Source organism: Parambassis ranga, chromosome 15, assembly GCF_900634625.1.
Source record: "Parambassis ranga chromosome 15, fParRan2.1, whole genome shotgun sequence".
NCBI classification, from domain to species: Eukaryota; Metazoa; Chordata; class Actinopteri; family Ambassidae; genus Parambassis; species Parambassis ranga.
This window is the reverse complement of record NC_041035.1, coordinates 14,559,436-14,575,922: the sequence shown is the minus strand read 5'-3', so window position 1 is coordinate 14,575,922 and position 16,487 is coordinate 14,559,436. Positions and strand designations below refer to the sequence as shown.

General features: G+C 36.5%; 1 protein-coding gene across 1 annotated transcript in view; it reads right to left on the bottom strand.

The window, feature by feature from the left end:
* Positions 1–13,175, bottom strand: part of lmbrd1 (LMBR1 domain containing 1) — a 40,703-nt gene extending 27,528 nt beyond the window's left edge. Inside the window, exons 1-5 of the mRNA XM_028423354.1 lie at positions 13,073–13,175; positions 11,263–11,439; positions 10,299–10,362; positions 1,486–1,583; positions 2–69 (exon numbers count right to left, since the gene is read on the bottom strand). Coding sequence (XP_028279155.1) covers positions 2–69; positions 1,486–1,583; positions 10,299–10,362; positions 11,263–11,439; positions 13,073–13,138 — 473 coding nt within the window. The 5' untranslated portion in view covers positions 13,139–13,175. The remainder of the gene's footprint in view (position 1; positions 70–1,485; positions 1,584–10,298; positions 10,363–11,262; positions 11,440–13,072) is intronic.
* Positions 13,176–16,487: the final 3,312 nt, after the last annotated feature.

Genomic DNA, 16,487 nt, shown 5'->3' with positions numbered 1-16,487 from the left:
CCCAATTAAAAGGAGCACCACGCAGACAATGGCAAATCCAATTGTGTACTTCAGAGCATTTTTCACTTGCTGCAATAAAAGAAAAATATTAAACTGGTCAGTCATAGTCATAAGGTAAAATATTATTATTCATTGCAAGTGAGAGAAAGGTGGCCATACTCCATTTAGCTAAGGACTATAGTGAGCTAGTGTAGGTAGATCCTGTTTGACCTAGCATAGATAACATGTCAGTCACAGTGCTATTCAAGGTGATTTTAAAGTAACAATATAGAAGACCTCCCTATCTGTGAATGAGAAAGTGCCTCTGTCAGCTCAATACTGACACATGAAAGGAGAAAAGGCCCTGTGAGATAGATGGTGGTTTAGCTCTCTCTAATTACTCAATGGTGCAATCCAGAGCCAGAATGGGCCACTTTTCAGCCCGGAAGTTTCATGCCCAAACCGGCCTGCTCTTTCCATGGAGGAGAAATTTGAATAAAATGAAACAGCAGCTAGCTCATATAATGGCTTTTTATTGGGTAAAAGTTCAGGTATGTCAGTAAGTTAAGAGAAAACACTTCACTTTAACAATATGTTTAATTCAAATTTAAATCAGATAAGTATTTAATATATTACACTTCTAAATTATGTTTGTTATTTTCAGCTTGAAACTGGATATTTGTGATTAATGGTGTGTACTGGGCTCTACAAAATAATCTACGCAGAGTTGACAATAGCCTTATACACTGACAATACAAAAATTATTTCCATATCTCTCTTTACCGGCTGCAACTGGGGTCTGTCCTTTTGAAAAACATGTCTGTTAACTTCACACGTTTGGCAGCATCTTCCTCCAATGCCTTTCTTTTTTTCAACCTGGCCTTTTTCGGCTCCACCTGGCCTCTTCCTGCTTTCTATCACCTCCGCCTGATGTTTCACGCTATTCTGTTGCTATATTTAATTTTAAGGCTCCAGTCAGAATTGTTGATGATTTTCTTTCATCACTGTACTGTTATGCAATTTTTTTAACAGCACAACCAAGCAGGTAAGACCAGACAAATGAATGCTCTGCTGGTAATATGTAGACATTTTATAAATATTCACTTCATTTACAAACAGTAAGTAAGAATACTAATTACAGATAAAACCAGATGGACAAACTTTATCCTACCAAAGATACTAAAAATAATTTGACAGATTCTAACTTAATTAAACAAAGAGTATTAATTAATAACTCAGGGTGCAAAAGAAATACAGAGGCAACATAAGTTTTAGTTATAAATATCGAAGGATGGACATTTACTTTTATTGTTTGTCATGTAAAATATGCAAGCACATCGGATCAGATTGCCTAAAGCTGGCTGGGAAGTTCAAACTACTGAATTACTTTAGGATATGTTAGAATTTACATATAGTTGAGATGCACCTGAATCACCTGAATAAAATTTGAATTCCTCAGCTCCGCATCTAAGCAGACTGTGTAGAAAAAGAAATCCGCACTCTTACCGAGCATTTGTTTGCATTGTTGTCATCCTTTTCTTCATAGTAGAAGTAAACGAAGGGGATCCATAGGAAGACGCAGAATAGTATGAAGGAGTAAAGAGCTATATGGATCAAAAAGAATACAAGAATTAGTCAAAACAATCTTGTTGTCACTGGCAAACCTTGAATATGCAGTACTCTTTCCCAGCCCAGCATACATACCAAGCTTGCTCTATTATGACATCAAAACATCGCTGCACATTTCTGTCAAGTACGGTGCATTCCATGTTTAGATTTGCAAAAAGGTTTTTTTTTGTATTTCTGAAATAATGTCAGTATACATTATTCCTCTTATGCAAGTTTGATATTACTATAGGATGCACCCTGTTCATCCACTAGAAATGATGTTGAATTTCCCCTGACAGGCTCAAGCCAATGTAGAGTGCACATCAGGACCTATTTCTGTTAAGAATATGCTGCAACTTTCCCTCCGCTGGTTATAGAACAGGCATATACTACTATTAGACTATTAGAGTTTTGTTGTTATATTTTCCATTGCATCTCTTTTTGATGACATACACTATAAAATCGAAGGTTGTCTGTTGAAGACAGCAAGGCACTGCATGTGCAGCTATTATTTCACTGAGCTTAAATTCAACCTTTGGCCAGTTTAATTTAATTGGGAGGGTCTGCTGCTGCTAAATTGTACAACATGTCAAATAAAAAATAAGCATGTATTTAACAATTTTCTACAGCAATTATCTACCTGTCATGCACAAAAATGCACATTAAACACAGTGCTGCTACTTTATAAAGAAAAATAAACATATGAGGCTTGTGTTACATAAATGAACAAATGAAAAATCTGTTGTTTTTCAGACTGGTTGAGAAAAAAAATAGCCCGGCAGACACCCAGAGACACCCAGGGTGGTTAAACACCACACAAGAGACAACAAAAACACAACAACATCTGATATAAAAATAACTGCTGAGCATCTATGAGGTCCCATGACATGGCAGAATTTCAGCAGAGGAGCCTACTGTAAGTTGCTTTGCTTTTATTTTTGTGCTCATTGTTGTTAAGTACCATAAACTCTGTGTTCGAATTCCAGCATAAAGAGTGCTGACAAAGATCAAGTCTTGCCCTTCTCACTATGTTGCATTTTAAGACTGGATCAAACTACAGATATTCAAGATGGGAACAAACTTTAATACAAAAAAAATCAATGGATTATTTGGCCCTATCCTGATAACAACAAATGCCATTTGTAAACTGGGCCTTTACCAACTTTCAACAATGAAAAGCTAAACTAATACAGCTTTGTTCCTGCTTAGAATAGACAATGCAACAAACTGATTCAGTTACATGTGGTACACAATATCCTTTAACTCTCCTATGTTCCATGTGAATGTTGACCACTGCAATACAAAACAGCCATCTGAACAGCCAACAGAAAATGGTTTTATTCACTGACGTTGGTGGCCTATATGAAGCAGATGCAAAAGATCTGTCCTTAGAGGCAGCCCTCACTACTTCCTGCTCCAAGCCTTGTTTTGTTTGTTTGATTCTTTCTGTACTAGCAGCTTTTTTTTAGAGAAAAGACCAACACTCAAATACATTAGGAATTCATGAAGCGGAGGTGAGGCAAAAACACTTAAATAGAGAGATGCTATTTCAAGCTGGGGGCTTTTTTTTCTGCAGCAAATGGATGTTGTTGTAAACAGCTCAGATGGCCTCAAAATAACTCATAGAAAAGCACGTCACAAACATGAGCTAAGCGATGAAGGTGTCATTGCTCAATAACACCTTGTAGTGATAATGTAAATTATTAGCACAAGTTACAGCTAAAACAAATGTGTAAGACCAAAGACCAAATTAATTAAGTTATTAGGTTGTTAAAAAAACAGCTTTTATATGACAGTAATGTGTTTTTAATATATATGTTTGTAAATTATAGTACAGTACATTATTAACACAAAAAAAGATTCAAGCTGACTGACAAGAAAAGAAAAACTAATGTAGATACCCACAGTGCTTTGCAGCATGAAAAACTATTGTTTGCAATAAGGACCAAAAAGCTCCATATATTTTGTTTTTTACATGAACAGCAATACACAATATACATCTCAAAGCTTATTTTCTTTAAGTAACAATAAGAAGACAGTTGCAAGTCAGACATACAGTATGCTTCCTGGTGTGGTCAGACAGGCCCTTTTTATTTTCTAGTCTTCAATAAATAGCAGTATTTCTGATTAATTATACTGAAAATGTAGCTACAGTACTATAGAGTTGGAGCAGAGCAGCTGAGGGATGCAGCCATGGGCTGTGGGGGCGTCAGTTATAGGATGCTGCACATTTCTCCATTCCTGTACACAAGTAATTCGTCCTTTTCGTATGCAGTCCAGCAGTGAAGCACAGACGTTTACCTCTACAGCGCTTATTGTTTGGTTTTTAAGCTGAATAAGGGGCCATCTGTGTGTGTTGTCCTGGTGCTTTATATGCAAAGACACCTGTCACCACCAAGCACCATTTCCTTCATATAAACTCAGGTAAAGTTCAGAGGAATGCAGGGTAACACATGATTTAACTGTAGCTCATAAAATGTGTCTGTGTGACAGCTCACCTGTCTGAGGTGAAGATGTGTCATTAGATCCAAATTACTTCATGTCAAGGATCATTTATTATAATATAAATAAGTCATTAATGACATTGTATGGCTGTTGCACACCACTGTATCTTTTCATAAGTCTTTACCAGGCCAGGGAGAAACTGCATGAGGCAGACAGAGAGAGAAGAAATAGGCAAGCTGGCAACTTCATCAGTATAATTTTACTAAAACATAAACTATATTGATATAAAAGATATTTCCTGCTTTTAGATCTTGTATAAAAAAATACCAATATGTCTGAAAAACTCAAGATATCACCTAGTCCTAAAACAAACTGTGCAAGAGACAATGTAGCTGTTGAAATGAAAATAATAAAGTTGAGAAAAAATAAAATTGAAATCTTGCCTCTGTTATCTACTTAATCCATAACACCATTTCAACTTCAATGTGCATGTGAAAACAAGTGTTCCATATCAGTCAAATCGCATGGCCCCAAGCAAGTATAAACAATGTTTCACAAAAGGCTCTCTCTGCTACAAAAACAAAATGAATGTCACTGTTACAGAGGTTTGGTTTTTTGCCAGCTGTGATTGTGACAGGGCATTACTTCCAATAAACACATGCTCATTGCTCCACTAAAGTATCCATTTACGCTCATTTACAGCCAGACAAACTGAGTTTAGGACGATGCCAGGAGCCAATAAATGTATGCCATGCACAGTATGCAGCCGCTGGCATATGCCTGCAGGTTCAAGCAATGGGTAAAATTCATCATAACAACATGAATATTAACATACTGGGAGAATAGGTCATACTGCATTACCATGAATTATCCTTTACTCTCAACGCAATACTTGACCAGGGATAAAAGTTTAGTGCATTTATCCCTGTGACAGAAAGTAAAGGACTAAAAAATTAAATGTCCTTAATCCATAAGAGAGCTCTTGTGTCCATATGTAGTACATACTCCAGCACAGAGCAAAAAATAAAAATAAAGGAAACATATTTGGTTATACCAGCTGGGGAATGACCATGAGGTCCAAATAACTAAGGGTTATTCACCCCTTTATTTTCTATTTATTATTTATTGGTATTTATTTTTTGTCAACAGTTAATGAGAAACATTAGTTCCATGTCCTCCTGTGGTTGTCCACAGGGGCATGTGCCCCTGCACTCTTGTCGCTTGCAGACAACCAAAATGTATTAGTTTATGTGAAAATTAAATGCCAGGGGAGATTTTCCACAGAAACCTTGTTTCTGCCAAAGGACTCCAGAGACAGATGAAAATATCTGTCAGTACAAGCACGTCTTTCTGAAAGGTATGACCCTATGAGCCTGCAGTCTCATTTTCTATAAACATCAAGGGAGGCACCCTTATTGGAAGGCCTAACATGGGGGGAAAACACTAGTGAATATTAGACGTAAATTTGACAGGAAGTAGGAAGGACTGACTTGATAACAGTACTGCTCCGTTTCTATTAGTCTATTTGTGGTATCTTTACTGACGGCCACTAGAACTAATTCACACTTGAATCCATTTAACACAGGTTCAGAAGGTCAATCTGAGTGAACGTGCATTCAGGTTTAAAGATGAATGACAGGGTTAAACCAAGTTATTATGACTGACATTATTTAGTCTGCTTATGGTATCCAATAGATGTTTAATTTTATTCATTGAATGAGTATTTGTATCTCTTTCGAATTAGCTGACATCAAAAACAATAGCCGTCACATTACATTTCACTATTTCAAAAGAATAAATTCATGACCTCTGTCATGGAGCCACTGTGATAAAAAAACGCTCAATATAATCAATTCAATACAGATATAAAGGTGATGGAAAACAGAGACCAGACTTTTCAAACATGCCAGCATGTCTTCCGACTCTATTCATTTCGTAGTATAACTATAATTACAAACACTCAAGGCGTAGCTCAGACTATCACCACATTCAGAGAGAATTTATTGAACCCAACTTCCTGACCTATACTCCAAAGAGACTGAAACAAGCAGGCCCTAGTTCTACAAAACACATAGGATTTGCATACACTTCTCAACCCTGGCCATCTCAGCTAACATCCACCAACACAACTCACTTCTACTTTAAAATGTCATGGCTGTCAAGTGAGAGGTGAGATTTCATTATTCCTTCAAAAAATACTTTAAAGGCAACTTTCAAAATGCAAACATAACTGTGGTCAATCTCCAAGTAAAAAGCAAGAAGCAGTATATACGAGGCTACCTGAGAAAGAGAACTACTTTCCTTTGGACTTTACTACTCTTCTCCACTGTCTTGTTTATTTTCCCTTTATGATTTTTTTTTTGTTAACAAGATTAGTAGACAAGGTTGACAAAATATTTTTTGCTTTTGGATGAGATCAAGCTAGGCAAAGGCCAAAGTGAGGTGTGTTGCTGTTTTTTTGCACACAGAGGCAGGAAATGTGCCTGTGTGGTTGCATGACTGTGTTGTTTGTTGAAGGCCTCGCTGTGTCACATACAGCTGCCCTCCAAAATAAAACTGCAATTTATCAATGTTCTCAGAAATACTCCAAAAGAAATTACTCGGCTACCACTTTACAATAAAATTTAGTCAGCAGCACACAATAAAGGCAGACAAAAATTACAGAGAAAAAGAAAGTTATTGTAGAGTATTTACAAGATGCTTCCTCTCTCAAGCATCTCTTCTACAAATGGCATTAAAAGGCACAGAGAAAGCCAATGATTTATTTAACCGGCCCAGGGGTATTTTGCCCTGTTGCTTAAGGGGTCTTATGCACCACTGCTTTGAAGTACTGTGCTGTTCAAGGAAATGTATAAATGGACAGAGCGTGGAGATTGAATGGCTCAGCTTTCATTCATCAAGTTAAGTTTGAGTTCATCAAAGATCACAAAAAGATATTGGCTTTAAAAACAGGGTGTTTCTGTTGCACACATTCATCCTTTTTGTCTTTTAACAGGCACGATGTCTGTGATATTACACAGTCCAGAATTAACCACTGTATTTTAAAAAAACATTGCACTTTATGTATATAGCTATGCAGATTAAGTCTGAGCTGTTACATTTCCTTTGCTGCCTTCCTCCTAATGCTAAAAACTGTACACAAATGTATAAATGCATGCTTTTATCTGTCTAAGATATAACCGAACTGAAATGCATTTACTTGACCTACTTATGATGTTAACATGGTACACTGTTGCTATCATGAGGAAAAGAGCTGAGCAACAGAGATATAACACCACTGACTGTCAGGATGAATTTAAATGAACTCAAAAAGCACAACATGTACCAATAGTGTATGTCATCTGATCTGCGTTACTCCCTAATACAAATAAAGAAAACATGATCAAAGAGTAACGAACTATAAGAAACAAAAAAAGTCATACATTTAAAATGAATTGCTACATACAGTGAAATATACACTAGAAGAGAGGATTCAAAACTGCCACAAAAATACTGACAACTCTGAACTGAGTATCACCAAATAACATTTATTTTAAGCCATCAAATGATTTCAAAGACAAAGTAAACAATACAGCAACCACTCTAAATCACTGGACTCGCTTATTAACTGTGAACACCACAAATTTAATCTACCTTGTAGAAAAACAGGGTCCCTAGAGGAAAAAAAGAAATCTCTATGTCAACCCAGTAATTATACCATTTGTAAAGAGTCAAACTGACTGTGCTGTCAAATGTGTCCTAAAGAAAAATTCTAATGTAGAGGTTAGATTTGTAAGGAAGCTTTATACATAATACACATGGAGCTTGATCTCCACCTACTGGTAAATGATGCCCTCACTTAAAAAAAAAAAAAACCTAGACATGGCTGTCTGTCTGTCTGTCGCTACCAGCACATAGTCCTTATATATCATCATCTTTAGAGTAGTTACAGCAAAGACCTACAATCACAAAAACACATCATTTAACTTGAAGCGGTCCTTTCATGCTAACTATGGTATGGCAAGAAAACAGCAATGAACTATAGGAGAATGTTACGGTAAATGATGGGTAAATAATCTACACCAGTGAGCTGTGAGCGTATTTGCAAAATATAAAATGCTCCCTGTTTCCAAAAATATGGGGCAGCACACACTGTCAATCAAAACTGCAAGGCAATTTTTGTATTTTGGGCAAGTTTACGAGCACACATCCTTCCTTATAAACAGCCGAAGGTTATAAAGCACAACACATTTGCAAACAGATGATTCTGCAACACACACTCCTAGAGCTATGATCACATGTGAGCATGCTTAAAGCAAGCAGCAGATTCTTTCAAGCTGTGCTCTTGTGCTTGTATTTGTGTCTACAATGCTTTTGATTGTATGTCTAGGATTTTTTTCAGCCAAAAATGAACATTTTCCAATTTTTGATTGAAAATAAGAAAACTCAGTTCAAACAATAACGTCCATTTAACACACAATATAACACTGAGGTACTCATGTTTATATATATATATATATATATATAAACATGTTATATATTTCTGGATTTCTTCTGGATTTCTTCCTGGATTACATTTCTCATGTTCTAACCTGACAAATATATTTACTAAAGTATTCAATAAACCAAATATGCTTTTGCTTTGATGTGTAACAAATTTCTCGAGTGTAACTGTTGCACCATGAACACAGTTTCCAGGCAGTTTGGCCATTAAATGAATTAAATTACTGACGCAGCCTTTCACTGAAGCCTACTGAATTATTCATTTTTTAAATCTCTATAAAGAAAAGTTTCCATTTAGGGGATGGCTAATGCAAACTATAGATAGCAAAAGAAAAAAAAAATCAATCGTGTGTATGAAATCATTATTTGTGTTACCAGAGGACAAAATACTGTGGTCTCTTCAATGCTGGATGAACACATGCAGTGTTCATGGTCTGTGAAAGCCAATTTTCTGATGTCATTATGCCAGTAAAAGTGGTTTCTTTGATTGGGCTGTCTGGGCAAGAAGACAGCTTGTCATCCTTGCATTTGGCATTTTTTAACAGACGGTACATTACAGTGTTGCTGACAGCCACTTAAGGCAGCATCTGTTGGAAAATGCATGATCTAGTGTCTTTGGCATGACTGAATCTGCAGTCAGCAAAGACAACAAACACGTTATCCTTTAATATAACAATTATGAGGAAATCTTAGCTGTACAAAAGGGTTAAGTGTGAAACTTGTCAGCCAAATACCCTGAATACTATGCTCGTGACTTGCAATCATACACAAATCCATGGAGACAATGCTCTCTCATAGCAAGACAAACTGTTCAAGAAGCTTGACTGAGTCCTCAGCAAATCTGCTAATAATGCATTACAGTGTGCCTCAAGCTAAATAAAAATGCCTGTACCATTGAAATTAAATTTATTGAAAGCAAGTAAAATGTGAAATGAAGTGTAACTTGGTAAAAAGAAAAGTTATGGTGTAAGGTAAGAAACAGGATGTAAACAGGATAAAAAAACAAGTCATGATACGATATGATGATAAAAGTTGTAGACTGTATGAGGATACATATTTTTGTGTATTTTTGTTAAGGCAAAACTGAGACAGCACTGAGACAATTATTAAGCATGTGCAGAAAAACTAGCAATAAATCCTGAATGCGCAGAGAGATTTGTTTTGATGGGGGGGGGCACAGTAAAAAGCAAGAAACAGTATATACGAGGCTACCTGACAGTAAATTGTTTGGTTTAGCTGACTTCAATGCATCCATATAGAAAACAAATCGTCACTTACATAACCCGTGAAATAGTGCTGTGCTATTACTATTACTGTGTCCTGATATTAGCCCTCGTTGAAAGAATTCAGTGATTATTTTTTTGGATAAAATGTTATATGTTGATATAGTCAAAGCCTGAAGAGAAAGAATGAAGTCAATCTTTAGAATGAGATGAGCAAACACAGTGACCATAAAGATCTATAGATATGCTCTGTGTGAAAGTGAGTCATCACTGTGGAAAACTAAGAGCCAGCATGAATCAAAGTTAGACTGCTAACCCTAAGGATTGTCATGTAGGTGAGTCAGGCCTCAGGTGTTTTGTAAAATTGAACTGGTACTCAATAATCAATTGGTAAGGAGATAGAGTTTAGAAAATGAAACATAGGAAATCAAAAATACTGGCAAACTCACACAACAACAAACACAATAATTAAAACCAAGCTTTTTAACAGTTTGCGTGATTTCTTGTAAATGACATTTAGCTAGCTCATTAAAAAAACTAGGCTTAAGACAAGGTACTTACTGTAATATCCATACAAAACAGTGTCTTCAATTTGCCCTCTTGTCTCATTGTTTGCTGCCCATTCCTGTATATTGTAAAGAAAAAAATACATGGTCAGAATATCAAGCCTGGGTAGTAAAGAAGTTCACAATGACAACCTGCATGGATTATACTGATCAAATCACATTACAAATTACAATGCATTCGACAGAAAAAAATTAAACTGACAATGTTTTCCTCTTAGCAAGGATGGGCCAAACTAGTAGAATGTAAACCATGTCAGAGTTGTGACAGCTTCATTTATTAAGGTTTACAAACTGTATTCAGATATAAACAGAAAACAATCCCAAACTGGCATCCATGAATCTGCTTTTATTCATGGGAATAAAACAATTCATGGAAAGTCATCTCTCAAAGGCTGCATTTACTGCATTTCACTATAAGAGGAATAGAAAATACAATCCAGAGCAGCAATGTGAAGTAAAATGTTCACATTTTCTGCAATGTCATGATTTCCACTGCTCTGAGAAATGCCTAAATTTTGTATTTGGAATCAGAGGCTAATATTGTTATTATCCCACTACTCACTTTCATGCCTCTTTGTTGATTATCATTTTCAGAAGTGAGTGTAATCACCAAGAAATCATGTTTGATTAGGTCAGTCATTAGGTAAGTCAGTGATTATATTCCTGTTGGACTGAACAGCTTATGATAGATAGTCATGACTAAATGGTACAGCAAACAAATACTCTTAAGCAATTAGAGCAACTCAAACGTCACAACAAATTACCCATTAATCAAACAAAGATGTCATTACATGCTTTGCTAAACCTTAAAATAGTTTTGAATCCAAAGAATGTGCTAAATGTGGCAAAGAAATAGAATCAACAAACACAATAAGCTTTTTTTTATCTACACTGTCAGAGAACATTTCTAAACAAATTTAAAGGCTAGCTCAGGAGTTGTAAACAGGGCATATACTAACCTTATAGGTACCGTTGGGATACTTCATGAATGACACAAGAAATATATCCACTGGGAGAAGTGCAGAGGTTATTAAAGCAATGGCCAGTGCACATATTGCTGTAATAGTTGAAACAACTTCGCTCTCTTGCCGACTTTGAAATTTTCGTATGTAGATCCAACAGAAAACCAGGATAACCTAAAGAGGAATAAGTAAGCAAAAACATGTGTCGAATATAACCATTATAAAGACTAAAATGAGGAATAGGACAAAAAATAGGAGCAAAAATACAAGACAAAATATTAAAAATATTAGTATTAAAAATTAACATTTATTAAAAAATAATCAAGCATCAATCAAGCATATCACAAAATCAAGGGCTCTTGAGATTCAAACGAATCAGATAACTGAATTATTAATGAACAAAAGCATGAATGACTTTCTCCTTGTGTAGCATTCATTAATCAATATTACAGTGTTGTTTGTTTGAACATCATAATAATGTTGTGTTTTCTTTGAGCTTCAGTGTGTGTGATGCTGATTGCAATGAGTATTTTACTGATTCACTCATTCACACAGTTGAATAAATACATCAAATCCAGTGTTAACACAACAAGTAGGAAGTTATTCTACAGATTAGCTATCATACGCCCTATCTGGAATTGGTAAGGATGTACAAGAAATGACATAAAGTTGTCAACAGTTAAGATGTCTATTAAAAAGAGATGATGTAGTTTTATTATTTGAATTAATTCATGGATTTACTATTTACCATGCTTCTGCCTAACATTTAAAAAAGGCCAAAAAAAGAGAAAGAGGGATTTTTCATTGTCTTGGGCAGGAAACTCATTAGACAAAGAACCAAAAAACGAGCTTAAAATGACAAGGTCATATTCAAGGCACACAAGCTGCAAGAAGTGAGGACACTGCAAACATTGGCCCCTTCAGATCAAGGGCTGCCATTCACAGACAGGATCAATTAAAAGCCCACAGCTTTAAGCCTCTGGCTGCTTGTTTTGCCAGGTAATGACGCAGGCTTTGCATCCAAATAAGATCTATTGAAAGGTTTGTTTAAATAAAAGGGTGGGTAGTGCTGGGTCGAGAAACAGAGCAATTTATTGGCATTCACACATTCTTCTGGAGGCCTTGTGATTTAGCCATGTGACACTGAATGACAGCGGAGATAATGAGGGCTAAATTGGGCAGCAGATTACCTGGCTGAACAACCTCACGGCATTTATTTAAGTAGCCTAATACTTAGTCATACAGTCTCTAAATTGGTCCCTAAGCACGTCTCCGGTTGAATTTCAACGTGCGTTCGCGTGTTTAAAGTGTCGATTGTAAATAGCTACCTTGCGTTTCTTGGTAGCACAGCAATACTTCATTATGGATATGGATTTTTATAAAACATGTTTTAAAATAAAATGGAGAAAGTCATTAGATACATAACGCTACAAATTGGGGCTGATAAACAGAAACATTAAATCGCGTATATTACTTCTGCTGCCTGTGCTTTATACAGTAAAAAGAAAAGCCGTCCCTGATTGACGAGTGACGCTTTACACTGCCAGTATTTCTAATAATAGGAAATATATAAATCTGTTACAAATTACCCCGAGTAATTCTTATAAAACACGAACCCTGTAAGTGTGTCATGGCTAATATTAGCTAAAACCAATCCAAAGCCAATACAGACGTCACTACGTTGTAGCCGTGTTGCGACAGCAAACACGTTATTTGAGCAACGTTGTCGCCTATTAACCCATCTCAAATTCATTGTCTAGCACCACAGCACTTTATCAACCGACTAGTCTACTTTATATTTGCTTACCAAGAGTACAATGGTGAAAATAGACCATCCGAGAACTGACTCTGTCAGAAGCGACTGAGCCGCCATCTTCACTTCCTGTAATAACAAACCCACGTGTCCGCCGTGACGTCAGCACGTGGATTGCTCTAGCTCTGCAGCGCATGACGTCTCCACAGACAGACCATCTGCCGAAATGTTCATGTGTAAAAACTAAATACATAAATAAAATGTCAATTTGTGCAGAAGTGTCTTCGCTGCAGCTTGACGTTCTTCTGACAGGCTCTTTCACAGTTCACAACATAGTTTACATCTAAAATTAAAATTAGGAATTCATAATTAATAACACTATTGTATGTAAGGCTTTAAACATATAAACAGTCGATTTCATTTTTAATTTAAGTTATTTCTCTAACATTTGTGACAAGGGCGATCCTAATGTGCTGTGACTTACAGGGATCTGCAAGTATATCCAAACGGCTTATATGTGTTCTTTAAAGTTTAACTATTCAAACGTCTACCCTGTCTTTATTAATATAATATTTCAGTTTAATCGTAGCAGTACAGCCAATGTCTCCATTTTCTTTATCCTGTCTTTGGAAAGAAATCAAATATTCTGAAAACCCCTCTGTTTACACGAAATGGTTCGGTCTCGTTTCCTTATGGAGCTGGGTGTGAAAGGCCAATCGATGACAGTTTAGGATGAAGAGTGCAGGTGGAGCGTCATTCCGGCGTCTTCAAGGAAAGCATAGCCTCCAAAGGAGAAAAGTAAAAGGAAAGAAAGGCAACTTGTTAGCTCACTCATTTGCTCCCAAACATTACATTTTAAAGCCTTGGCTTTTTGAATATTTAATGACATGCTATCAGTGCAATCAAGATAATTATACTGAATCAGCTGTCCCTGCCACTTCCTGCTTCCAGGCCCAACAGATGCAGCAGCTTCAGGTCCAACAACACTGTAAGGGAGGTGAGCAGCAATGTGTTGAAGGACGGCAGTTACAGAGAAAATGTAGAGAATTAGTTTAATTAAAACTATAATACACTATATGTGAATAATCCACTGTATAACCATTGTCTGTCACATCCGGTGTCTCGTCTCAAACTGAATTGGCAGCTTTGCATCAAATGGTAAAGTCCACTGTATATAGAATGTTTGCTGCATATCTGCACAGCTCTGAATTTGTCAGGGGTGCCATGCCCTGTTTAAGTTGCTAAGCATCTGAATTCTTGTGAGGTTCCTGAAACAACCTCCTGGTGTGTCAGGTGATTCTTGTGATAGGTACCCTGCACCTGCATGCAGCATTTTATAAGCAGATCAAATGCTTTAAATGTAAAATGTTAAATGTGCTTAACTTCAGGTAAACTGTATTATTGAAGCATGACTATTATTGGGGAGGGGGGGGGCTGGAGCTGGATAGGTATGGATGGCAGCTCTAACACAAGACACTAAGCACACCCACTTCATCCACTATTAAAAATCTGTAGTAGTATTACACAAAGTTGTGGAGTAATAGTAAGGTTGGTCCACTATATTTGGAAAACTTATCTGCTCCATTAAGCTCTAAATTAGCAGAAAAGATAGAATTGGGTCATTAGAAATTAGGGTGCACTGCACCTGTAGCTACATTCCCATGTGTAGAGCTGATCATTGGAGTAATACTTGCTATCAATTATCCACCGCAGTGGCCCACACCAGCAAACAACCACTGCCTTTGGTGCTGCACATATTCCCTAAGCTCAAGTAATGGTGTATTTCTGGTAAAGATCCATATTTTTTAATGGCCAGCTTAATGAAATGGATAGTGAAGCTGTCTGAGCAGATTGTATTTATTTATTTATTCTGAAATATAATAGAAATATTGTGTAACAGTCAATGTATGTTTCATAATGTAACAGACGTGTGCTTTCAGTTGGTGCTACTTGAGAAAAAGAGGTTTTCTTTTATATTCTTCAGAATATGACTGGAGGGGCTGTGAATCCCTAAAAAGCCAGAATGTATTTATTTCAAGTACAAAAATGCCTTTCTAGCAGTAACACTCGAATATCCAAAAAAGTTGATTCCATAGAGGCATGAGTTTCTGTTTCATTCCACATGAGACTCACAGTCATGCGATGATGAGATCATATCAACTTTTTCATAGAGATATGCTGAAGCCTTCTGTGTGTCAGGCACAAGGACTGTTTTTTACAGTTCTGAAATTCATCTTGCACAAAGACCCTATGGTTCTTGATATATATATGTCATTTTCCTGCCTCTGTTTTGTAGTTTTAAGTGCATTATGTCACAGAAATACACTGAATTTATGAACTACAGTGTTTCTTAAATTGCACTCTCAGACTGTGCAGTCATGCCTCGCCATGCCTGGGATTATTGAGACAAAATTAAATTAATACTTGAGTAATTACTTTTGCAAGGATTCGACTATAACAGTCTGTGGTGACTTTGAGACTCTAAAGTTGTGAAAATTATACATCTGTATTGCACTGGGGGAAAAATTAGTCCGTTACTAATTGGAATGAAGAACATTCTTACCAGTTAATTAGTTGGTCATTCTTGGTTTGGACACTTTCAAGTTCAACTCACTAAAAATCAATAGCCATATATGTAAGCTTCATTTTAGTTAAACTAATGAAATGCTTTTGACTCTGAATCAGACTTCCTTTATTTAGTCCCGAGGGAGAAATTCTTTCAATTCACAACCCATTATTCACTTGCTCACAGGGACGGTGGGCCTGCTTAATTCATGCAACCTTTCAAAAGTGTAAGTGGCCTTTTCTATGCAGAGTGGCACTGTGCCCTAATGGGAGACCACATTCTATGAAAATGGGGTTTGATAGTGACTTGACCGTTGATAGAAGGAGTTACTGCCGTGAACAGATCACATAACACAGGATGGTTTTTTTTCACAACTGAATCATGTCCACATTTGCCACTGAAATAGTTTGTCCTGAAGTGTTTGCTTCCTGATCAAATGTGTTCTTTTTAATTTTAAAAGTAAAAGTACACATTCTCTGTTGATTGGATGAGGACATGTGTGGAGATTGTGACAGAAAACTGAGAGTAATGATAAAATGCAGTTGTTTTGGTGGACTATGTTGTTGTCAGTGTGATGTAGTGACATGTGGTTCTAGGATATGATTCATTTATAAGTAAATAGAGAGAGAATATTTTCTTAAATTGAGCTGGACATACAGAGACAAAATTAAATTATTACATGAGTAATTACTTTTGCCAGAGAAAGACTAAAGTTGCTCTCTGACCTCAGTTCAATCTCAGTAATGCTCAGTGGCCTCACCCTACTCCGACCTTGACTAACATTAACATAGGGTGTGTATCATTTGCAGGTTATGCAACTAGCCATTACAAGTAAATTTATTTAAGTACCATGGTGCCTGCTGGCTGTAGAACATCCACAGTGCCAATGCAATACAAAGGCAG